Raw genomic sequence first — 24619 nt, 5'->3', positions numbered from 1 at the left:
CGAGGCCTTCCCGCAGGCCGAGGGGCACGTTCAGGTTCTCACGTCTCAGTGCAGACTGATGACATGGTTTGCAGTTCCCGTACAAAGTGAGAGGCAGGGCCCTTGCTCAGAAGCCAAGATGAGTGCAGGACAGCAGGAGCAGGACATCAGGCCAAGCGAGGGCCCTTCAGGACGGGTCCTGTGCCACAGGACAGCTTGCACGCCCGCAAAGCCTGTCCTGGGAGGCCAAGCAAGGGTCCTCTCCTCCTCTGTGGCAAGAAGCGAGTTCAGTGCACGGACGGAAGTGCAGGGGCCTGTGCCCTGCGTGCTCAGCCCAGGAGCGACCGCTCTCCACCTCGAGACGTCTGTCCGCAGATCACCCGAGGGACCACCTTAGACTCCGAGGTGTCCTCGTTTCCTGCATGATCGCGTTCCTTGTCCCCCGCTGAACCTCTCTCCCTGAAATGTCTGTCTTTCTTTGGTTTCAGATTCACCCGAGAACCTAACAGAAGCCTTTGCTAGAGTGGAGGAAAATCAAGCAGTGAAGACACATTTTGAGAATTTAAAACATCTTACGCACTCACAAGCCAAATGGAGTTCTTTTGTGCACTTTGGTGGCCAGAGAGCGTCAGTGCGCAGCGGAGCATCCTGCAGGGAGCGGACTCGGCTCTGCCTCCGCGATGTGCTTTGGGTTCCTGAAGGACAACCTGCTCTCTTCCCGCTTGGATCGGCAGTCACTTTGTACCATTTGAAATATATGTATCTGTATATATATATAATATTTTGAAATATCATATATTCTCTGGAGAAAGGAGCAGTACCACAGAGTCAGACGCCCAGTGTGCCCCTGAGTTTCCGATGTCTGTCGATTTCCCTCGGTTTGTCGTTTCTTTTTCCACTGGTGAGGAAGACGTGCCCTTTTGAGAACTCAGCGTAGCAGTGACCCTGGGAGGCGGTGGCAGGTGGACTGCGGGACTCCGAGCCCTCGAGGCCGCGCCGAGCTGGAGCCCCCGTCCCCGCCGGACGGCCGGGCCCCGCAGCGCCCTGCCCCCTGCCCTCCGCCGGTGCGCCCTCAGCATGCGAGCTTGGCTTACATAACCACACCTTATACTCAGCTGATAGACGGCGACCACGCTAACCTCGTCGGGAACATGTCCGTAGCACCGCTGGCTTCTCCACAGGCCGGACCGCGAGGACTCAAGGGAGCTGCTCTAGCGCCCTGCTGGGACCGGCAGTCGTGGTCGGACGCGGTGCCCTGGTCATGAGCCCTGGACCTACAGAGGCCGGGCTGGTGCCGCTGCCCTGGCTGCAGAGCCGCCCGCCGAGCTCGTGCCCAGCTGCGCTGTGGGCCCCCTGGTGCTGACCCTGGCGCCTCCCCCCGTGTGCACTCTGCTTCCCCCGAGCGTTCAGGCCTCCCCGGCAGGGCAGCTGGGAAGGCGGTGGAAGCACCCAGGCCTCGGAAGGAGCTGTGAGCAGGTTGGGCAGCCCAATAAAGTGGTGAACGACTCTTTCTACCTACTGTGCTCCTGGCTGTTGTTCTTAGCGACGAGCTTTCACCAAACCCAAGCTCCAAGCCACACGAGCCCCGGCCTCGGGGCTGCCCCCCATCACGCCTGACCTTCTGAAGGCTGGAGACTGGTCACTGTGGCATCAGTGGCCTCCTCCAGTGAGGTGAGAGGTCAGACCACGGGCACTTCCCCAGGGGCCCCGGGACACTGCACAGGGCTCACCCCTAAGAAAGTCACTGCTCAGGAGGAGGGAAGCGCCACCTACGCCTGGCTCGGCCCGAGACCACGGGGCACTCACGCCCTGTCACCGGCATGGCCTGGCTGTGCCCTAAGACCACGGGCCACTCACGCCCTCTCACAGGCATGGCCTGGCTCTGCCCTGAGACCACGGGGCACTCACGCCCTCTCACAGGCATGGCCTGGCTCTGCCCTGAGACCACGGGCCACTCACGCCCTCTCACAGGCATGGCCTGGCTGTGCCCTGAGACCACGGGGCACTCACGCCCTCTCACCGGCATGGCCTGGCTGTGCCCTGAGACCACGGGGCACTCACGTCCTCTCACCGGCATGGCCTGGCTGTGCCCTGAGACCACGGGGCACTAACGCCCTCTCGCCCGGCATGGCCTCACAAGCGGATCTGTTTTCCCCCAACCTGCCCTCCGGCATGTGTGTTGGCAGGGTCCCAGGTTCTGGCCTTTTAAAATTAAACCCCAGTTGCAATCCAGGGGTGACTCCATCTTCAACGAAGGGGCCTGAGGCCTGTTTGAATGGGCAGACTCTCCAGCCGGGACGCTGAGTCTGTACCTAGAAGTCTCTGAAAGCCCCGGAGAGGGAGCCAGATTGAAAACCTCAGCTTCCCCGATTCCACAGGTATCCCCGACTTCCACAGGTATCCCCGATTCCACAGGTATCCCCGAATCCACAGGTATCCCCGACTTCCACAGGTATCCCCAGACTTCCACAGGTATCCCCGATTCCACAGGTATCCCCGACTTCCACAGGTATCCCCATGACTTCAACAGGTATCCCCGACTTCCACAGGTATCCCCAGACTTCCACAGGTAACCCCGACTTCCACAGGTATCCCCGACTTCCACAGGTATCCCCCGACTTCCACAGGTATCCCCAGATTTCCACAGGTATCCCCGATTTCCACAGGTATTCCCAGACTTCCACATGTATCCCCCGACTTCCACAGGTATCCCCCAACTTCCACAGGTATCCCCGACTTCCACAGGTATCCCCCGACTTCCACAGGTATCCCCCGACTTCCACAGGTATCCACAGACTTCCACAGGTATCCCCGACTTCCACAGGTATCCCCCGACTTCCACAGGTATCCGCAGACTTTCACAGGTATCCCCGACTTCCACATGTATCCCCAGACTTCCACAGGTATCCCCATGACTTCCACAGGTATCCCCCGACTTCCACAGGTATCCCCAGACTTCCACAGGTATCCGCAGACATCCACAGGTATCCCCGATTTCCACAGGTATTCCCATGACTTCCACAGGTATCCCCGACTTCCACAGGTATCCCCATGACTTCCACAGGTATCCCCGACTTCCACAGGTATCCCCAGACTTCCACAGTATCCGCAGACATCCACAGGTATCCCCGATTTCCACAGGTATTCCCAGACTTCCACAGGTATCCCCGACTTGCACAGGTATCTCCCGACTTGCACAGGTATCCCCGACTTCCACAGGTATCCCCCGACTTCCACAGGCATCCCCGACTTCCACAGGTATCTCCCGACTTGCACAGGTATCCCCGACTTCCACAGGTATCTCCCGACTTGCACAGGTATCCCCGACTTCCACAGGTATCCCCATGTCTTCCACAGGTATCCCCAGACTTCCACAGGTATCCCCGACTTCCACAGGTATCCCCATGACTTCCACAGGTATCCCCAGACTTCCCCAGGTATCCCCGAATTCCACAGGTATCCCCCGACTTCCACAGGTATCCCCGACTTTCACAGGTATCCCCATGACTTCCACAGGTATCCCCAGACTTCCACAGGTATCCCCGAATTCCACAGGTATCCCCCGACTTCCACAGGCATCCCCGACTTCCACAGGTATCCCCATGACTTCCATAGGTATCCCCAGACTTCCACAGGTATCCCCGACTTCCACAGGTATCCCCATGACTTCCACAGGTATCCCCAGACTTCCCCAGGTATCCCCGAATTCCACAGGTATCCCCCGACTTCCACAGGTATCCCCCGACTTCCACAGGTTTCCCCCGACTTCCACAGGTATCCCCGACTTCCACAGGTATCCCCATGACTTCCACAGGTATCCCCAGACTTCCCCAGGTATCCCCGAATTCCACAGGTATCCCCCGACTTCCACAGGTATCCCAGACTTTCACAGGTATCCCCATGACTTCCACAGGTATCCCCAGACTTCCACAGGTATCCCCGAATTCCACAGGTATCCCCCGACTTCCACAGGCATCCCCGACTTCCACAGGTATCCCCATGACTTCCATAGGTATCCCCAGACTTCCACAGGTATCCCCGACTTCCACAGGTATCCCCATGACTTCCACAGGTATCCCCAGACTTCCCCAGGTATCCCCGAATTCCACAGGTATCCCCCAACTTCCACAGGTATCCCCGACTTCCACAGGTATCCCAGAAGCTCTCCGTGTTAGTCAGCTTTCCATCTGTGAAAGCCTGAGGAAAACGGCTTAAAAGGAGGAAAGGTTGGTTTTGGCTCCGGCCTCAGCTCCAGTCCAGGCTCTGGGCCCATGGCTGCTGGGCCGTGGTGAGGCACAGCACCATGGCGGGGAGCACGTGAGGGGCGGAGCCGCCCACCCCCGGGAGTGGAAGCAGACAGGAAGGAGCTGGGTCCCAACACACCCTTCCTTGGCGGCCCGTAGCGCCCTCCGGGGCCCAGGCCCACCTCCTGCAGTTACCACCACTTACCTGAAGCACCAGCAGCTGGGGACCAAGCCGTCCGCACAGGAGCTTTGGGGAGGTTCTGGATCCAAACAGTAGCAAGAGATTCACAGGCGCAATCAGAATTTCCAGGATTCACACTCCGGATGCGTAGTGACCTTTCATCTGTAAACGCTGGATTGACATGGAATCCATAAGCCCAAAGGATTTCCTCTGATAGTACGTCTCAACGTGAAGGAAAAACTTCTGCAAGCAAACACGTTTGGGAAAATGTTTTGAACAGAAATATCCGCTGGGGAACCGTAGAGGCTGCAGGGCACCGAGAGGAGCCGTCTTTCAAGAAAGAGGAGGGCGGCAGGGCGAAGGGAAGCCCGGGTCCAGGGACGGGCCCTGGGCTCCTGGGAGCACCCGCTGTGCGTCAGGGAGGCCTCGGCCTTACTGCTAGGCGAGCACACAATCTGCTTTGCCGAACCTTCGGTGTATCAGGAAAACCAGAGCTGGTGGCGTTGACAGGAAGTCTTCTGCCATTCCTGAAACTAGGTGAAACGATTCTGTTTGAAAAAGCTGCCACGTGATCAAGTCCCACCCTCTCTGAATGTGTGGCTTCCACCATGAGGTCAGCGTCCCCCGGACCCTGGCTGGATGTGTGGCTTCCACCATGAGGTCGGCCTCCCCTGGACATTCTCTGAATGTGTGGCTTTCACCGTGAGGTTGGCCTCCCCTGGACCTTCTCTGAATGCATGGCTTTCACCGTGACGTCAGCCTCCTTGGACCTTCTCTGAATGTGTGGCTTTCACCGTGAGGTCAGCCTCCCTGGACCTTCTCTGAATGTGTGGCTTTCACTGTGAGGTGAGCCTCCCTGGACCCTCTCTGTATGTGTGGCTTCCACCATGAGTTCAGCGTCCCCCGAACCCTCTATGAATATGTGGCTTTCACCATGAGGTTGGCCTCCCCTGGACCTTCTCTGAATGCGTGGCTTTCACCGTGAGGTCAGCCTCCCTGGACCTTCTCTGAATGTGTGGCTTTCACCGTGAGGTCAGCCTCCCTGGACCTTCTCTGAATGTGTGGCTTTCACTGTGAGGTCAGCCTCCCTGGACCTTCTCTGAATGTGTGGCTTTCACCATGAGGTCGGCCTCTCCGGTTCCTTCTCTGAATGTGTGGCTTTCACCGTGAGGTCGGCCTCCCTGGACCTTCTCTGAATGGAAGCCCATGGAGAAGGGTGGAGGCTCTTCTCTTTCGTCAGACTTGCTCCACGGAGGCTCTGGCTGCTCGAGGGCCACGTTGCCCACAGCCTCCTAGCCTGCGCCTGGTTCCTGGGTATGAGTCAAGCCAGGCGCCATCTGGAGGTCCCCACCTGTTAGCTCTCTTCCCATTGATCAGTTCATGTGCGAGCCCCCCAGGAAAGTCCTCGGGAAGGGAATGGGGAAAGAGCGCTTCAGCGTCAGGCGGCCGTCCAATAAGACGGTGCAGATATTGGCAACGCCGTCAAACTCCGCTCGGATCCGTGCCCAGCCCTTGCACAAAGTGTGAGCCGTCTCGGTGCGTTTTACTGTAGATTGAGCCTGGGGAGTCGGAGGCGACCATCTGCCTGTTGGGTCTGCACGTTCATGGTTAACAACTCAGCTCCATATTTTTGGTAGAGAGAGCTCAGTGTGCACGACCGATGTTGCCTTTGAGCTCTGCACCACGCTGTAGCACAATCAGCGCACGTGCGAAGGCCTCGTCCGCGGCTCGGCTCTTGGCACAGCGGGAGATGTGGCTCTCTCCTAAGCAGAGCTCTGTGCTCAGGGTCGAGCCCGTCTGTTCCGTCTCGGGTGATTAGATGTGTCTACTAACAGAGTCGGCCAGCACCTGGAGAGGTTTATTACTGCCTTCATTCTGTTATGGACAAGGAAGAATGTTCCCACCAACACACAGCACATCTTTTTCTGATTAAATCAAGTGTAACTTTCACAAAGCAATATAGTGGTTTTATAGTGCAATATATTGGCCACCTTGCCATTGCCACAGGTCCAGTGTCCATGGGGGAGGCCCACCGAGTGCATAGCTCATGTGCGCGTGCGCACCTCTGTCCAGGAGCCTGAATACCGTCTCAGGTGACTTGCCTTTAATTAAGCTTGACAGACCCATTCCAAAGGCCGTTACGTTGCTTGACGGGCACGCGCTGTGCTCTTCACCAGCTGTCCACTGTCTGAGTGGAAGATTCAGTGCTCAGTGGACTGCAGGCCTGCAGCCTCTCCTCTGTCGTAAACGCATGCGGTGGTGAGAGGCTCTGCAGAGCAGCGTGAGGATGGGCCACGGCCCCTGGCCCCGGGTGTGACGCCAAGCCCAGAGCAGAGTCTCGTTCGCCCTGCAGTGGGAGAAAGAGCCAGCATGCACTCACAGAGGGGCAGGGTCTCTGCTGAGTGCCCAGGGTGCTCCCCGGGGGAACCCGAGGCGCCCTGGAGTCCTGACTGCTCTGCTCTTGGCCCACAGCTAGCTCTCTGTTGCCGATTTTGGATATTTAGGTAGTTTGCTTCATTTTTAAAAGGTATTAAACTTTCCTGTATTTGTTCTAGAAGATTGTTTCATTGTTCAAAATGATAATAATAACGGTTCACCAACGCAGAAGTGGGGACCTGCCAGGACGGACGATGTCCATAGACAGGGACGGGGCTGGGCTGCCCAGCCTTCATCCCCCCATGCAGAAAAGCCACTCCCCAGAGTAGACTCACCACACTCGAGGGAGCCCGATGCCCGGCTGTCCCCAGGACGCAGGGCGTGGTGCACAGATGGCCCTGCAGGGGGTTGGCAGCAGCTTGCTGTGAACAGTCTGTTGAAGGAATCCTAACTGGTTCCAGGAAGGCTGCTCATCCGAGCTCGTGGGCTGCGCTCCGGTGGGATTGGCCAGTGGCAGGACCGCTTGCAGGACCTGGAGCCAGCACTGGGTTCCAGCCCTGGTTAGCGCCCTGCAGCTAGATTCTTCCACGTTGTTAGGAATATCCAGAAATCCAAAGGTCGACATGAAATCTCCAAATTCCGTACAAACTCACTGGGACTCTGTTAGGAGACGTGGGTGGACACAGGTCTGCCTGTGAGACCCACAAGGAGGACATGAAATCAGAGGCTCTGGCAGGACGGTGACCGAGGCAGAGCTGCTCTGCAGGCGTCTCACCTCACCCCGAGGGCACGGGGTTCAGGGGAGCAGTTGTCCTCCTCCCAAGCTGGCGAAATCGGGCCGACCACTGAGGACCTGGAGGGAGAGGACACGCTTCCCGGCCAGTGAGGCAGCCCGCTGGTGCACACCGTGGGGGTCCTGGAGGGCAGCAGAGGGCGGCGGAGTTCCCCCCAGCTGCAGCAGGGGACCTGGGGAAGCCCTGTGCTTGCCCAAGCAGTGCTGGGTGCCAGAGGCCTGCTGAACAGCCCGGGTCCCCCACACAGGCATCTCTGGGCCCCTCTAAGTCACACCGGCCCCCACCAGGGTCCTTGGTCCTGAGCTCTGGGTCTGGACCCTCAGGCTGGCAGGGCTGAGGGTCCCCAGGTCTCTCTGTCCGGCGAATAAGACTCACGGCAACCGCCACGGGGGCACGCCAGGCCACAGCTGCTGCTGGGGCTCTGCCTTCCTACAGGCGCCCGGCCTTCACACCCTCCCTGGCACCCCACTGGTGCCGCCCACTTCCATCCACCCATCCATTCATCCAGAAAGAGCTTCTGCTGCTCCTGCTGTGTCCGCACCCTGCTGGAAACGGGGTACCCTCCACCTTCCATTGCTCTGGGGTGACAGGAAGGAGGAAAGTGAAGAACAATCTCCAACCGAGATCCAAGGGATTCAAGAAGTGAGTCACAGGGGCTGGGGTGGCTCAGTGGGTGGAGAGCCTGCCTCACAGGCTCAAGGCCCTGGGTTCAATCCCCAGCACCGCAAAAAACAAAGAAGTGAGTCTGACCTTGGCGCTGTGGCCAGGCCTCTCCTGAGAGCAGGAGATGCTGGGCAGGGAGCTGAGGGGTGGGCGCGGGTGGCAGGAGCGTGTGCCCGGTCATCGCCAGCATGTGGCCCGAGGTTGGGGAGGAAGCCTGAAGTCAGACCACGGGTCTTCTGGAGCGTGCAGTGTGGCAGGAAGCCACGGGAAGGGTCTGTGAGCAGGAAGGGACACGGGACGTGTGCCATGGCAGGCAGTCACGTCCGTCCACAGGCCCTGCCGTCCCCATGTCCACACAGGGAAAACCTGGGGAGCACCAGGAATCCAGGAGGGCGACCACCCACTGGCAGACGGAGGGTATGAACGCCTTCATCCTGGCCCTGGGGCCAACTCCGAGGCCGTTCTGCACCAGGGCTTCACGCGGCCTTCCCACCAGGTGAGAATCTTCCCCGTCTGAGCCGTCCGAAGGGTGGCCGCTTGGCGCCTGCGGCCAGGGAGCTCTTGCAATGTGGCACCTGCTGTGCAGGAACAACTTCCAGTCGGTCCACTTAAGAGTTTTAATGAAATGAAATGAAGCTCGAGCCGCGTGGGACCAGGGCCACCACCTGGGCGGTGCCCAGAGCCGCGTGGGACCAGGGCTACCACCTGGCGGTGCTGTCCAGCCTTCCAGAAGCCCCCACGTGCAGAGCTGCCTGGTCCAGGGCCGTGTAGGCCTGGGCCTCCCTTCCCAGAGCCTCTCCTCCTTCCTCGCCAGGCTGCCGGGGTCCTGCTCTCTGGTCTCCGAGGGCGACACGCAGGGGAACCACTGTTCCCGGCGGAGAGGGTGGAGGGCTCTGGTGGGAGCAGAGGACAGCAGGGAGGCCTCTGCGGTGTTAAATAGCATGCAGGACCCTCTGCCTCATTGGACCCCAGGACAGAGCAGGGCGTCCTCATCCTGTTCCCTCCACGGAGGAGCAGGTGACTCAGATCAGGTCTCAGCCACCTCAGTTGATGGCCATCAGGCAGAGCAAGCCCTGACGGCACTGTGCCTTGTGGACAAAGCCCCCAAGGGGGCAGCCCGCCTCCCTGCTGCTCGTTCTGCTCCAGGGACCCAGCCTTGTCAGTGAGCTAAGCTTAGCGTGCATGGCTACGGACGAGGTTTCGAACGGGCCATGTTTTCTTTTACTGAATGGGAAAGCCAGCAGGACACCCAGGCTGTGCACGGCTGAGAGAACCCTAGGTTTGGGCCAGAACTTCTGGTCTGTAGAATTGGCGCACTTCCCCGGCAGCCGTAAATGAAGGTGGGGAACTCGGCGGGCGGCTGAGGCCCAGTTTGTGATCTCATGAGACAGGTGAGAGGTTCAGCAAAGGCAGGTCAGTAAAGAAGACGGTGCGCAAGAGGCAGAGGCCGCTGGGATGGGCAGGAAGGTCAGGCTCTCCTGGTGACTCCGCCTGCTCAGTAATGCTTGAGAAGCTCTCTGCGCACGGGGAGGTGCGGTGGCGTGGCCAGGCACCTTGGCCTCCAGGCAGACTCACCCAGCATTCAGCAGCAGTGTCCAGTCGCTTCCCCAGACGCCAAGGAGCCGGCCAGCCCTGCCTGTGAAGATGAGTCTCCCGGTCAGGGGCATGTCCATCCGGTGGTCTCACCCAGTCGCCACAGAGCAGCCACGGCCACCCCACAGGACCCACCACCCCTGCGGTGACCAGTGCTTTCTGACGTCGCTTGTTCTCCTGAAATTAAAGTCACATGTAGAACCTGCGTCATTTAGAAAAGCCAGCATGACACCTTAACTGGTGTACGGCAAAGTAAGAAAGGCTGTGAAACACGGCTCTGCGTGGAGACCCGGCTTCCCTGCCAGAGGAACCAGGGAGTAAGGTCTGACACGCCTGTAGGTCTGACACGCTTGTAGGTCTGTGCACGCTTGCAGGTCTGACACGCCTGCAGGTCTGACACACCTGCAGGTCTGACATGCTTACAGGTCTGACACGCCTGCAGGTATGGCACGCTTACAGGTCTGACACGCTTGCAGGTCTGACACGCCTGCAGGTCTGACACGCTTGCAGGTCTACGCACACTTGCAATAAGTCTTGGATTCCACAGAAGCGCGGTCCGCCCCGTTGGCAGGCCGCCATCCTGAAGCTCCAGTGGAACGGGGCGTGCCCGTGTGGTGTGCGTGTGCAGCACCAAGACTCCGCCCTGGCGAAGCTGCGGGACGTCCGGGTTAGGTGTGACCCCAGGTGCTGAGGAGGTCGTCCTCCTGAATCTCCACCGCTCTGCACCGAATGCGGAACAGGCCATGCCGTCTTCCTCTGTCCGTGGCAGGTCTGCTGCTGGTGGACACCACGTCTCGAGCTGGCAAAGTGTCCGCTGGTCCCTGGAGGGATAAAGTGGAAGGCAGTGCATCCAGGCTGCCTTCACCCAAGGAAGGATGGGGTGGGATGCCAGGTTGTCCAGAGGTGAGAGGCCTGGACCAGCAGCCCGGAGAGGGCAGCGGAGGCGTTGCCAGGGCCTGAGAGGAGGGCGGCTCCGGCGGCCCCGTTGTCTGGGGAGAGGAACTCATCTGGGGTCGGCCGTCCTGTGACTGCGCCAGAGCCGTGAACCACACACACTTCTCGGGGAGAAATCGCCGCGTGTTCCCTGCGTCTCGGTGGTTTTTCCAGAATTACTTTTTAAACAGAGTTGATTTCCAGGCTGGTTTTATTACAGACAGGCTCACATCCCTCACGTGTGTGTTCGATAGGACATTAATAATTCAGTGGGACGATGGCTGATTCTCCCTTGGGCAGAAGCGTAGGAAGCATGTCACGCGGTACAGTGACTTCCGCCACCTGCCACTCAGGAGAAGCCCCACGGTCACCATGACGACCGAAAGTCCCTGCGCCCCACGTGACCCTCAAGGGTGAGGCAGTGCAGTTGGGTCCTGAGCCGTGAGGTCAGGCAGACGTGGCCGAACAGCCCAGGCTTCCCCTGCGGCTTTCTGGACGTCCAGGCTAGCCAACGGTAGCCAGGGAGCAGCCCAGGAGGCCACTACAAGGACAGTGGTATGGCCTGCCCCTTTCCCTGCCCCTCGCCTCCACCACGGCTGCCCCTTTCCCTGCCCCTCTCTCCACCAGCACGGGGTGTGGCTCCTCAGTGGCTGATCTCTCCAGCTTGGCTGCAGCCCTCAGGTCCAGGCGTGTCCAGGTCCCCATGGTGCCCCGGGTGGCCTGGAAGAGAACAGGCCTTGTGCTGGCAGGAAGGCTGTGGGGACCGCGTTCTTCCCTGGCTCACAGGATTCCGTGCGTCCTCGGTGTTTATTTAAACAGTCAAGCAGCCCGGGCAGGAGGCGGGCTCTGGACAAGACAGTGAGCTGGGCCAGCTCCTGGCTCCCGAGGCCCCTGCGCTGCGGTGGCGGAAGACGGCGCTGTCCTCGGGCTTCTTCTCTGGGCGGGTCCTCCCAGGTGCTGAGGGCTGAGCACCAGGACCTGAAGCGGAGGTTCTGGGGCTGCCTGGGCACCAGGAAGCGCCTCCTGGGGTCAAGGAGCAGCTACAGCCATCAGGATACTTGGTCTCCGCTGGCTTTCCTTTCAAAGACAAACTTGGCCCAGAGCAAGTCGGAGGAGGTGGGCAGCACGGCCCAGGCTCCCACGGCGGGACGTGGCCAGTCGCATCCTCAGCAACTGTGTCCCCACACTGTGGCTCTCCGCTGAGCCCGTCCAGGACGGGGGCTTGGGAGGACACCAGAGCTCAGTCCCACGCGGCACGAGTCTGGCTCAAGGATCCAGCGTCCGGCGCGCAGCTTGATCTCTCTGAAGCACCACTTCGTCCCGGGTGCAGAACGGCCCTCCCAGGGTGCAGGGTGCGCGGTGCCGGCTGCTGCGTGGACTCAGGAAGAGCGGGCAGTGCCGAGCAGCCTCGGGGGTCCGTGACCAGTGCCTGTGGACACCTGAGGCCAGCGGGAAGTTCCAGAGCAAGCACAGGGACTCCGCGCGGGCCACCGGGCCCTGCCCCGGAGGTGCCCGCCGGCTCGGCCCCTCCTGCCTGCCTCAGTGTGCCCTTCAGCCAGTCTGCGTTCTTAAAGGTCTGAGCACAAGCGTCTAAGAACACTGCCGGCGGGTCACTGCCAAAATCGTGGAATTCAGACGTCAGTCCAGACTCCATCGTACTGGGACACAGCGCAGGGACGGTCACTTCGTGGTCCCCGCCGGTCCTCAAGCCCAGCGTGGAAAAGGCCCACCTGTACAGCCTCGGGGTCAACCCACAGCCTGGCCGCTCCCGTCTGCCACCGAGGCGCCCGACCTGTGTGCTCCCTGGGCCCTTTGGGCCGGCGCTGTGGCCTGTCACCTCCTTCCAGGATCATGGTCTTCGCGTGAGTGAGGTAAGATACGAGCCCCCGGGATTCAGGACTCGGACACGGAGAAAGCGATTGGAGGAGCGGCGCTCGTGCTGCACTATTAAGACATCGGCCGAGTCGGCCCGCCAGCCGCCCAGGCCTGTCTTCAAGCCTCTGGAGCGAAGCGACTGCGGCCGTGGGGAGGCCAGCACTTGCTCTCTCCACGGGCAGCCGCCGTTCCAGTGCCCTGCTGGCTGTTCAGCTGCACTCCTAACCCAGGACACGCGGCTCCTCGGCCCTCATCCCGGGGTGGAGAGACCCCTGGACTCCAGCCTACACGGCCTGGGAGGCTCTGCCACCTCTGGGTCTCAGGTCTTCCACGAGCCTCTGCTCCCCCAGCAGGCGGGGAGGGAAAGCCGGGACCACCCAGAGGTACTGGGAAGGGGCCGGCTTGGCACGGAGTCGGGCTGCCCGCGTTCTGTTAGCTGATCTGCGCTGCAGAACAGCCCAGGAAGAGAGCCCCGTTCTGTCCTCGGGGAAAGGAACCGTTGGCCAGAGGCCACCCTGCCTGCACAGCTGCCCCAGGATCCTGCGCATGAGGCAGGAAGCTGGCCAGGCAGTCCCGGCTGCAGCCCCACGGCCCGGAGCTTGGCGCTCCCTCAGTCCTGGAGCTGCAAGGCCCAAGGTCAAGGTGTGGCCAGGCAGCCTGGAGGGGCTCACTCTCGGCTAGGCCCCTCGGCAGGGCTGCGTGGGGTTCTCAGGACTCGAGGGAGAGGCTCGGCCGGGTCTTCCTAGCTGCCGAGCCCTCCACGTGCCCAGCTTTGCGTTTTTCCATTTTCTTGTTTTATCCTGAAGCGACAGAGCATCACATTAATTGGCTTGTCTTATTAATTCAATAATCTGCTCCGAGGATGAAACGCTCAGCGCGCAGCCCGTCTGGGCCTCCTCGGTTGTTGGGAGAAAGCTTGCGGCACAGCCGCTCTGATGTGGCCCCGAGGAGCTTCACGCCCTGGTGGAGCTTCGCCACGTAGGAATGACTTCCAACTGCAGCTTCTCATACGCAGTGTGACTCGCGCCTTGTGGAGGATAAGAAAACATCCAGGGCCCACGGGCTGCAGCGGGAGGCTCGCCCACAGCCGTGCCGGCTGTTTACGTGGTGCTCGGTGCCGCTACGGTGCCAGCCTCCCCCAGAGCCCAGAGCCAGCCAGGTGGCAAGGGCAGCTCCGGCCCGGCGTGGCCAAGCCTGGCTGTGCGTGAGACTCAGACTAGAAACAGTGGGTCAGAAACGAAGCCTCCGTGAACACGAGGCAGACGTCCACGGGGCGGGACGAGAACCTTGCAGGTGATTGAGTCCCTCTTGACGGAACACGTGAAGGACTTCTGCGACTGGCATTTCTGGTTTCCGTTTCCACCAAATCCTCTGGAATTGAACGGCCTCAGTGGTGACCAACGGGCTGCTTTGAGACTCCACATGGGACAGAGGCTGTGCTCGGGAGGCTGTTTTAAACGGTCATTTCCACGCTGGACACTGGTGCTGAGGACATTGGCGTCCACCTCATCATCAGGAAAATGACGCGTTCCCTCCTACGGTGAAGACAGACTTGTTCCTCTCGAGGACACCTACGTGCAGATGTGAGCGCGTGGCCTCTCTGGCTTCTTGTAGAGAGGCCACTGAACAATAGGGTTCTGCAAAGTCCAGAAGCGTTTAGCGTGCTTTCCTACCAGAGGTGTGCGCCCTGCGCCGGCCCTGCTGCGTGGGGTGCGTGTGGATATGCGCTCTGGCCCGATGCTCACTCACACGTAGAGCCGCACACGGAGATCACTGAGCCAGTGGTGCGTGGCGCCCGAACCCGAGGCAAAGCAGGGTAGCGCTCTGGGCAGAGCGGGTCTCAGCCAAAGAGCTGACCACTTAGCCGTTCCCGGTACAGAGTTGAGAATGGACTCTAATGAAGGACGGAGGCCAGGGGTGTGGACAGGACTCCCTACAGAGCATTCGCGGGGGCCTGCGGTGGTGGGCCCACCGCCTCAGAAGCCACACGACGTAGGAGGAGGACAGAGAGCCGTGGGTCCACAGAGTCGGTCGCGTGAGCGCTGAGCCACTCAGTTAACAGCAAACGATCCTCATCCACCTACATACTCCCAGTTCTTCCGATTCATTAATTTTTCTCACATTTCTTACGCATGCATTCTGGGAATGCATTCCCTGGAAAAAGAAATTCAAACAACAGAGAACATCTGAGGGAGAAACGAAAGCCCCTCCAGTCAATCAGTCACCCCTCACCAGAAGGAAGCCTCTGGGCAGTCCGCACCTGCAGGTCGCGGGCCAGGTGCTGAGCTGGGAGAGCGTCCGCTGCGTTTTATCTCTTTTCATTTCTTTGTTTTTACTTTTGCATTTCACATTCCGAAGGGATCTTTTCAATGAAAAGTAATACGTAATAAGTGCCGTGCCTCAGCCTGGGCGCCCAGAGCCCAGCCTTTCTGCATGCGCACGGTTGAGGGCCGCGCAGGTGACCAGCACGCACGGAGGCTGAGGTTCGGTAGCGTCTGTTTCTGGGGGAGACTTGGCTCCGCGTCTGCAACGTGCCTCATGGGGCAGTGCGTCTGGCAGCCGGCCCCAGCTCCCCATCGTCTCAGCCTCTGACTTTAAGTTCCACCCAGCCGCTCCCCTCTGCTACTCGGCCTCCCCGGCCGCCCCGCCCACCCGCTTGCCCTGCCACTCTTCCATTATACAGATGCCGACTGCACTTGCTATCCTCAGGGATGCTTGCAGACAAGAACAGGCCAGAGCTTCTGCCTTTGTGGAAATCACGTTTTTGCAAGTGAAATGAAGGACAAACAGATTAAATAAATGAAATACAACAGAAGGCAGGAGAGGGCAGCTTGATGTCACAGAGGGTGGGGTGGAGTTCCAGGTCCAGGGCCATGTACAGCCAAAAGAGTGATCCTTGAGAAAATGCCCGGAGGAAGTGAGGGTCTGCCCGGGAGAATATCTGAAGGGAGGAAGTAGCATATGCAAAGGCCCCGAGGCAGGAACGAGCCTGGTGGATTTGAGGAAGATCAAAGAGAGCAGGAAGGTCAGTGCAGCAGAAAGGGAGTGAAGGAGGAGAGCACAGCGGAAGGGGCTACAAAATGAACCAGGGCCCGAATTTATACCTGTGGGCACAGTGGGGCTGGACAGGGAACCAGGACCCGTATACAAACCTGTGGGCATAGTGGGGCTGGACAGGGAACCAGGACCCGTATACAAACCTGTGGGCAGAGTGGAGCTGGCCAGGGAACCAGGACCCGTATACAAACCTGTGGGCATAGTGGGGCTGGACAGGGAACCAGGACCCGTATACAAACCTGTGGGCATAGTGGGGCTGGACAGGGAACCAGGACCTTTATATAAACCTGTGGGCATAGTGGGGCTGGACAGGGAACCAGGACCTGTATACAAACCTGTGGGCTTTAAGGGACACTCACTCTGGAAGCTTGCTCTTGGGAAGGTCAAGAAAGACTGGAACTGGACAGGTGGACGAGGTCCTTCCTGGGGCCCCGTCTGGTCTCCTGGTAAGATAACCACACTGGGGGCTGCTCTGCAGAGAACTGCCAGTGAGCGGGACCAGGGCCCTCGGCATGGAAGGGCTGGCACCCGGCCTCTGCAGCGCCTGCGGCGACCTTGGCGCACCCTTGACCTTGGCGCACCCTTGACCTTGCTGCGTGCTCTTGCTCGTGCTGTGCACCCACGCCTGGTACCCTGAGGATGAAGAAGGCATGGGCAGCGCGGGGTGGACGCCTGGCCCTGCAGAGCGGGTCTGCTCAGTGTCTGTGAAGCTGGGAGCTCCCTTCAGTCGCGTGAAGCATCTGTTTACAGTGGCGCCAGGATCTCCATCTCGGAGCAGGAGCAGCGCCACCTGAGTCCCCCACCCCTGCCATGTCAGCGGATGCCAGGATCCAGGGAGGAGACGCACATGCAGCACCCAGAGCTGTCTCCCCAGGAGCCGAGGATGCGCCACGGCTGCCACCGAGTCTCGGCAGCGAGAGGGCAGGTGCACCCGGCCTCAGCAGCGCGGCAGCAACGAGCCCCCCTCCTCACACCGGGAGCCGCAGCTCCCCTGAGAGGCCCCAGGACCCTTTGCAAAGCCACACCTGAGGGAGGGACAGGGAAGCGGGGGGTTGCTAGGGCCTCCGAGGAGGCTGTGCCTCTGGGTGATGAGCCCCATCTCTGCCACACGGAGTCCTAGCAGCGACCCTGGACGCCCTCACGAGGCCCTAGGGTGACCCTGGACGCCCTCACGAGGCCCTAGCAGCCACCCTAGAAGCCCTAATGACCTCCTCAAGGTCCCTCCCCAGCCCTGAAACGGGATTTCTTGTTCCTGCGTTTTCCTTGTTACCTTCAGATACACGTGGCCAGAGTGCACCTTGACATGCATGTCCCGGGAGTCTGCTTCCCGTTTTTGTGGCTGCAGGTGAGGTGGAGTCACACTGCTTGTGTGCTCCTGGAACACAGGAGAGTGGCGTCTGATTCGTGCACTGCCTTTCCTGTTCCCATCTCCTCGCTTCCCTTTCCTCCCTTCATCTAATCCAACGAACTCTTATCCACCGCCCCCGCCCCACCACTGTGTGTCAGCATCCACATATCAGAGAGGACATCCAGCCTTTGGCCCTTTGGGATTGGCTTATTTCACTCAGCATGATGGTCTCCAGCTCCATCCACTTATCTGCGTTCTTCGTTATGGCTGAGTAATATTCCATTGTATCTTTAGGCCACATTTTCTTTCTCCACCAAAATGAGGATCATGCAAAGTTAGATGAGTCCATATTTTTCATGGTGCTGGGAACTGAGCTCAAGGAGGCTCTATCACGGACCCACGTCCCCAGCGCTTTCTAATTTGTCTCACTAAATTACTCCAGCGTGCCTTGAATTTGCAATCCTCCTGCCTCAGCCTCATGAATTGCTGGGGTGACAGGGTGGGCCAGGCTCCTGGAAATGACCCTCTTTGCAAAGGGCTCACGGCAACATCCAGCAGGAAGTGCCATTATCACTGAGGACAGCCTCTGCCTTTCTGGACGCAGCAGCAGCCCCGGCCTCGGCGCAAGGACAGCATTTGGAGAGCCGCCCGAAACACTGCCCCTACCACCCACCCGGCTGCTGGCCCTCCATCTGGGAGCCCACCAGATGGCCACTTGGTACAGAAGAGACCGCTCCCTGCCGAGGACAGAGGTGGGGTCTTCAGTCTCCAAATGGTGGCATGAACTGGAAAAGAGGCCCCCAGACTGCACAGCCGCTGAGAAGCGACTCCAGCTGCACGTGGCCTCCCCAATCCTGGTGATGGAAAGTGAAAACTGTCCCACTGTTGACTGGAATTTGGGGAGCAGGGCAGAGAGAGCTTGGCCTTCAGACTGGTCACTAGCTGTCTCTCAGGGCTGGCACTCAGGTGTTAGGGAAGAGAAGTTCTGGGTTCCCCTGGTCCTCCTGAAGATAAGGCCTGCGATCAGACCTAGGAAAGGCCTAGAAGACTGAGATTGGGCTGGGAAATCTGCACAACCTGGAGGCAAGGACAGGGAGGGTGGGGAACCACCTGTGCTGACCAGTACCCCTGGAGCAAGGGCTGGAACGTCCCGGAGGATGGAGCAACTGGAAGCCACGATGGTCAGCAGGAAGGGCCGAGTCCAGCAGCCAGGGTCGCAGGGGAAGACCAGCCACACAGCCAGCGCTCCTGCAAGGCCCAGCATCTGCACGCGGCTCGCCCGGGCATCTTGCAGAAACGTGAAGTCAGGACAAAGCAGGAGAAAGACAAGAACCCTAAGTGGCTCTGAGTTTCAGCCCCAGGTAACCCAAACAAAATCCTCTGGACCTCACGGAAAACACCCTGAGAAGTACCAGATTAAAATTTCAGAGCGTCGGAGTTCTGTCGGCCTCCACACACCTGAGACTGCCTCTGGGGGCTCGTAACCCCCACCCAGCCTGTCGGTCACTCTGCTCTCGGGTGGAGTTGGCCCATTCCACGGCATCCACATCATGTGACGCCTCTGTGCGGGACAGCTGGCCAGGCCCGTGTCCACCCCCTCCTGCAGCCGCACGCAGGTGCAGAGCTGCTGAGCAGACCTGCCAAGGGCCCTGATCCTCGGCTTCTGCCGAAGGGGCCACCACAAGTCGGGACTGTAAATGAACTGCCCTTCGCTCGGGAGTCGCTCCTGAGATGGGAGGGCCACGAAGGAACAGAAAAGGGGCCACGAAGGAACAGAAAAGGGGCGCCAAGAGCTGAGGAGGCGATTCTCCAGGTGTCACCTGGATCCAAATCAAAGTGGGGCCTGTGGAACTCCAGGTCAGAAAGGCCATTGTGTAAGGGCCAGAGAGGAAGCGCGTCAGCTTCCTGAGCCAGAAGCTCTCCTCTCAGGCCTCACTTCAGCGTGACACGGTGGAGCAACTGCGGGCCACACTGAACGAAGCAGATGTCCCATGCCAACCAGTGTTCGCTGACCCCCTGTGCAGTTAGCCTGCATGGAAGGGGGTCTAGGTGGCTTGGCACAACACCTGGGGTCCAAAAGAGGGGTCTGCCAATGCACCCGTGAGGCAGAGAGGAGACGGGGGAAGAGTGGGCCTCCTGAAAGCCCTCGGTTTTGTTTCCTAGGTACTTAGGATCTGCTTCCCTTGACACCCTGTGGGGATCACCTCACCCCATGCTCCATCCACCTTCTGCTGGGCCTGAACCCTTGTCCCAGGGGCAGGGATGTGATCCGGTCTAGTGGATGGTCACATGGTCAGTCCCTTTAGCCACAGCGAGGTGCAGAGAGGGAGAAGGGCCCACCGTGCCCCTCAGATAAGCCATGTGACTGTTCCCCCGAAGAACCTCCCCAAGCAGGACCACAGCCAGCTGCAGTGTAAATGGCTGCTTTGGAAGTGGTTCCAGGAAATGCTGGTAGGGAAGAAAGAAGGTGGATGAACAATCAGCAGGGAGGGTGTGGTGAGCAGGTGACCAGGGACAGGACCCGTGTTCACCTACCTGGGAGGCTGGAAGCCTGCGGGACCAGGAGCCACAGGGCCAGCCAGTGGGGAACAAGCCCAAACCCCAGTCACTGGTAGTGGGCCCCTCTCCCCAGCACTGGGAGCAGGGTCTGCACGTGGAGCACGTGGCTCCGCCCAGCACGTGACTCCGCCCTCCCCAGCACCTGGAGCACATGGCCCCGCCTAGCACGTGGACCCACTAGCACGTGGCCCTGCCCTCCCCAGCACTGGGGAGCAGGGTTAGCACTTGGAGCACATGGCCCCACATTCGCCAGCACGTGGAGCACGTGGCCCCCCCTAGCATGTGGCCCCTCCCTCCCCAGCACCTGGAGCAGGGTCAGCACGTGGAGCACGTGGCCCCGCCCAGCATGTGGCCCCGCCCTCCCAGCACCTGGAGTGGACCTACTAGCACGTGGCCCTGCCCTCCCTCCCACGGTGGAGCAGGGTTAGCACTTGGAGCACGTGGCCCCACATTCGCCAGCACGTGGAACATGTGGCCCCACCTAGCATGCGGCTCCACCCTCCCCAGCATCAGGGGCACACGGCCCCGCCCTCCCAGCACCTGGAGCAGGAGCCCATCTCTCCCCAGCACGCACCCCTCTCCATCCCCCAAGGTTGGGAGAGGAGGGCTCTCCTAGCAGGGTGCAGATTCCTGGCACTTGTGGCCTGTACAGGGCCCCAGCAAAGTGGGTGTCTCAGCCACCTAAGGGTGATCCCAGACACAGAGATGCAATGCCAAGGTGCAGGGCATTGGAGGTGCTGAAGGACCTTCCGGAAGGCTTGTGCAGTGGGTCCCCTGACAGGTTCTGAGGGAACTGCAGGCTTATTTGACTCAGACTGAGCCTTTGAATTACGCTGAACCCAAAGTCATCCCATGGACATTTAGTTATGTAGCAAACAAATTTCATTTTTGCTCCAACCACATGGGGACTTACAATTTATTTTCTCCTGGTATTGACTCATCAATTTGATAAATATTTTTGATCCGTAGAATTTATATATATATGAACTCATATCTGTCATCTACACATACAGTCAACCCTCCATGTCCGTGAGTTCTGCATCCACAGATTCGGCCAACCACAGTGAAATATTTCAAAAATAATTACATCTGCCCAGCAACTTGGAGGCTGAGGCAGGAGGATCATGAGTTCAAAACCAACCTCAACAACTTAGCACATTCCTAAGTAACTTAGCGAGATCCTGTCTCTAAATAAAATGGACTGGGAATGCGGGTCAGTCGTTTACATAGCATGGACATCACATCAGGCATCGTGAGTAATCTTTGGACAGGAGGATGATGTAGGTTATATGCAGATACGAGGCCGTTTTGTGTAAGGGCTAGAGCTTCCGCAGGTCTGGGCGTCTGTGGGGTCCTGGAGCAAGTCCCCATAGGAACCACAGGATGACTGGTCTGTCTACGCCTGTGCGTAGCACTGCATTCAGGAAAAGGGCACACAAAACGAGCACCGTTAAATACGAACGTAATGCAGGACCTCGGAGAAGAGTCACAGACCCCACAACCCGCCCACCCACCACAGCAGCAGGCCGGGACTCTGCTGCAGGAGAGGCAGTGGTCGCAGGTGCTGCCCAGCAGGCTCCGCAGCTACAGGCTGGGAGAGTCGAATGCGGCTCCTCTCGACTACTTTCAGTTTTCTACAACCTCTGTGCTCAAGGTTTCTCTTCCCCGTTCTCTCCACTCCTGTTTGCTAAATTGAAGGATGAGAGTTGAGGTGGTCTGGACAAATAGAAGGGACACCAGATAGTAAGACCAGGGAGAGCGAATGTGGTCAATGTCCAGGTGTCAGAGGGTACGAAAGAGCGCTCACACTGAGGGAGCAGAGATGTGTCAGACACGAACTCAAAGGAAGCGTGTTCCTAACTCCAACACGCCTCTCCTTTTCTGTGTCCATTCTGCGATTCTGTCTGATGCATCTGAGGTCCATGTGGTCCTAGACCAGAGGGCTGTGGTCCTGGACCAGAGGGGCGTGTCCTAGACCAGAGGGCTGTGGTCCTGGACCAGAGGGGGGGTGTGGTCCTGGACCAGAGGGGGGGTGTGGTCCTGGACCAGAGGGGCATGTCCTGGACTCGAGGGGCGTCGTTCTACAAACCCGGATCCTCAAACAGCCCACACGTCCCTGTGCCAGCCATATCCAGGCAGTAGTGACTCCACAAGGAACAGAGCAAGGGCGGTCTCGGGAGCACCCACTGACTGGGTGATGCAGAGGAGAAACGAATGGGGAAACACAGAAGTGGGGACCAGCCACGAGGGGAACAGGAGAGGCTGGAGCAGGATGAGGGCCCGGCCAGGAGGGGCTCACGGAGCGGCTGTGGAAGATGCTGGGACCGCGGAGGCCGGAGTGAGCCGTCTTGCGACGGACCAGAGGGGACGGTCGGAAGGCGGCGCCCTCTGGGCTTCGCGGGCTCTCGGGTTTCCAGCGCGCAGCCCAGGACGTGAATCCGCTGTCGGGGTCGGCGAGTCTTCGGGGTCGCAAGCGTCGGCGTGAGCAGGCGCCCACCGTGACCGAGCCTGCGGGCAGGGTGCCTGCTCTGTGGGGCCTGCAGGTGAAGAGGCCCTGGAGGGGCCCGGGCAAAACGCGACTGGCTGGAGCCGCCTGCGCCCAGCGCAAGCCAATGCCCAGCAGCCTCTGGCCTCCTCTCTCCACTGCCAGGGTCCCGAATCTGTTTCCTGGGCCTGAGCCTCCCAGGGGACACACCATCACACCTCCAGGCCCCCTGCGACGTGAGAGCAGCCCCTGGACAGTGCGCAGGGGAGGGGCCGTGCCTGTGCACAGTGGGCTGTGGTCTGCAGAGCCGTCAGCAGCGAGGGTCGCCAGGAGCCTGCAGGTGCAGAGCCTAGTGCACCACTGTGAGCCCTCAGCTCTCGCTCGTGCCTTGGGGGCCAACTGTGTGTGTGTGTGCATGTGTCTGCGCGTGTTTCTCGTGCAAGTGACGTACGCAAAGTTGAATGTCCAAAATGACCTTGCTTATGTCCTGGTTTCAGGAGCACAAACATCTTGAGAGCTCTTACTTAGGCAGGTAAGTGACCCAGGGCAGTCGTCTGGCCAGCGGGACCAGCAGGAATGTTCCAGAGGAAGGCCCTGTCCCCAGAAATGCCCAGCCAGGAGCGCATCTTCCAGTGGAAACAGTCCCTCCTCACACTTAGGACCAGTCTTCTCCTTTGTCTGGGTTGAGCCTTTCGCAAGCTGGGCTGAAGGTCGGGTGCTTTACAGTTGAAGAATTAAGTCTTGGGGGGGGGGGGGGTCCACCTGAGCGCCAGAACTAGAATCCGACCAGAGTCAGGTGCTGCAGGGCACTGCCATCCTCTCCAGCCACTGCTGGGTGGACACTCGGCCAGCCAGGGAGATGTCTGCTTGCCCTGAGATCAGCTCACTGTGTGGGGTGCGATCAACCGGGTTCCGCATGGCAGCCTGCCTTTCCCAGCGCAGATCCAGACCTGCCTCACCAGGACGCCTCCTCAGTCCCCCTCACCCATCAACCCAGTGGGAGTTACCCTGCTTAACCGCCCACGGGCCTCTGGGTTCTCCCTTGGCTGGCAGGCTCCCGCCACCCAGAGCCCCCCTTGCCCTCTCGCCAGTCCCTCTCAACTCCAGCGCACCTTAGCTTCAGAGAAAGACCATCTGCCCTCAGCAAGAGGTCGCTCGTCTTTCCTCTTGTAAGTCCTGGGAGGGGTGGGAAATGGAATAAGACCCCCACAGACAGGCCTGGAGAGCGCGGGGTCTTGGCTCAGTGGTAGAGAGCTTGCCTCGCACGTGTGAGGCACCCAGCTCGATTCTCAGCACCACATATAAATAAATAAAGATCCACTGACAACTAAAAAAGAAGAATAAAAAAAAAAAAAAAAAAAGAAAGCCCAGGAGAGCCTTCCTGTCTCCACAGCATGAAGAGAAGGGAAAGCTGCAGGCAGAGATGACCTGCTGAACCCCACCCCGCATCACTCTAGTCCAGCAGCTCCGGCCGGTCACCACACCGCTCTACCTCCATCTCCTCTGTCTCCTCCGCTGGGGAATCTCCCTCAGCTTTGGTAAGACATGGGAGTGAGCCAGGTAGAGCAGCCCTGGGCAGCCGCGACCTGCGCTGCTCCCTGGTGGCTGCTCTCTGCTGCGCTTCCCGCTCCTCAAGACCCAGTCTGCTGGCTGTGCGCTCTCCCCAGCACCACCTGCTTCTTCTGGGCAGCCCGCCTGCTGGCCGCCAGCAGGTCTCCCAGGCAGTGAGTGAATGGGGGCTGTGGGGCCCAGGGCGTTAACCTGCCTTCTGGATGGATGAGCCGGGGCAGAGACACCTGCGGAGACCCTGAGGCTTCCCTGCCCGGAACCTGCCTGGAGCTCTAGTGACTCTCAGCCAGAGAGTAGTGAGGACTCCGGGCAAGAGTGGAAAGCCATGACTTCAGAGCCCAGCGGGGCCACAGGAAAGCAGCAGAGAAACCAGGACCGCGGGCCAGGCCAGCCACCACCCTGGCCTCCAGTAACACTGAGAGTGAAACCCAACAGCCTCTCAAGGAGACCCCGCCCTGTGAGCGGCCGAGGCAGATCCACACCCCAGCCCGTGTGTCACTCTCCCGAGGCCCCAAGTCCCCGTCCCATGCCCTTGCCTGGGAACGGGAAGAGGTGAAGGTGCAGGGAGCACCCGCACGCCCCTGGCTCATCCTCGAGATGCTGGCTCTGTGCCTGCCCGGGCAGAGCTGGCTGTGCCGGACCCTCCCGGCCCGCTTTCTGGTGGAAGTTCACCTGCTCAATGAAGGGCCGCACACCCACTTCCTCCCAGCCTCAGTCCTGCTGCGCTCATGCACCCTGAGGAGTTTAGAGACGCACTCTCGTTTTTACCAAGAAATCCACCTAAAGGGCCATGTTCTGGAAAGGCTGATTATTTTTTTAAAGGTTATAAACTGAATTTGTAATAAGTGTATAAACTAGTTTGGAAACAAAGCTACATCATTTCCAAACTTCCTTGATAGGGAAGAATACTTATCTGTCACAAAATGGCTTTTTACTTCCTACCGGCTGTGTTTCAGTGTGGGT

The 24619-nt window shown here is 59.6% G+C and overlaps 1 protein-coding gene across 1 annotated transcript in view; it reads left to right on the top strand.

Moving 5' to 3' along the window:
* Positions 1-1008, top strand: part of TAFA1 (TAFA chemokine like family member 1) — a 480218-nt gene extending 479210 nt beyond the window's left edge. Inside the window, exon 5 of the mRNA XM_079122448.1 lies at positions 468-1008. Coding sequence (XP_078978574.1) covers positions 468-485 — 18 coding nt within the window. The 3' untranslated portion in view covers positions 486-1008. The remainder of the gene's footprint in view (positions 1-467) is intronic.
* The last annotated feature ends 23611 nt before the right edge of the window (positions 1009-24619 follow it).

Source organism: Sciurus vulgaris, assembly GCF_902686455.1.
Source record: "Sciurus vulgaris genome assembly, chromosome: 19".
NCBI lineage: Eukaryota > Metazoa > Chordata > Mammalia > Rodentia > Sciuridae > Sciurus > Sciurus vulgaris.
This window is presented reverse-complemented; position numbering and strand designations above follow the sequence as displayed.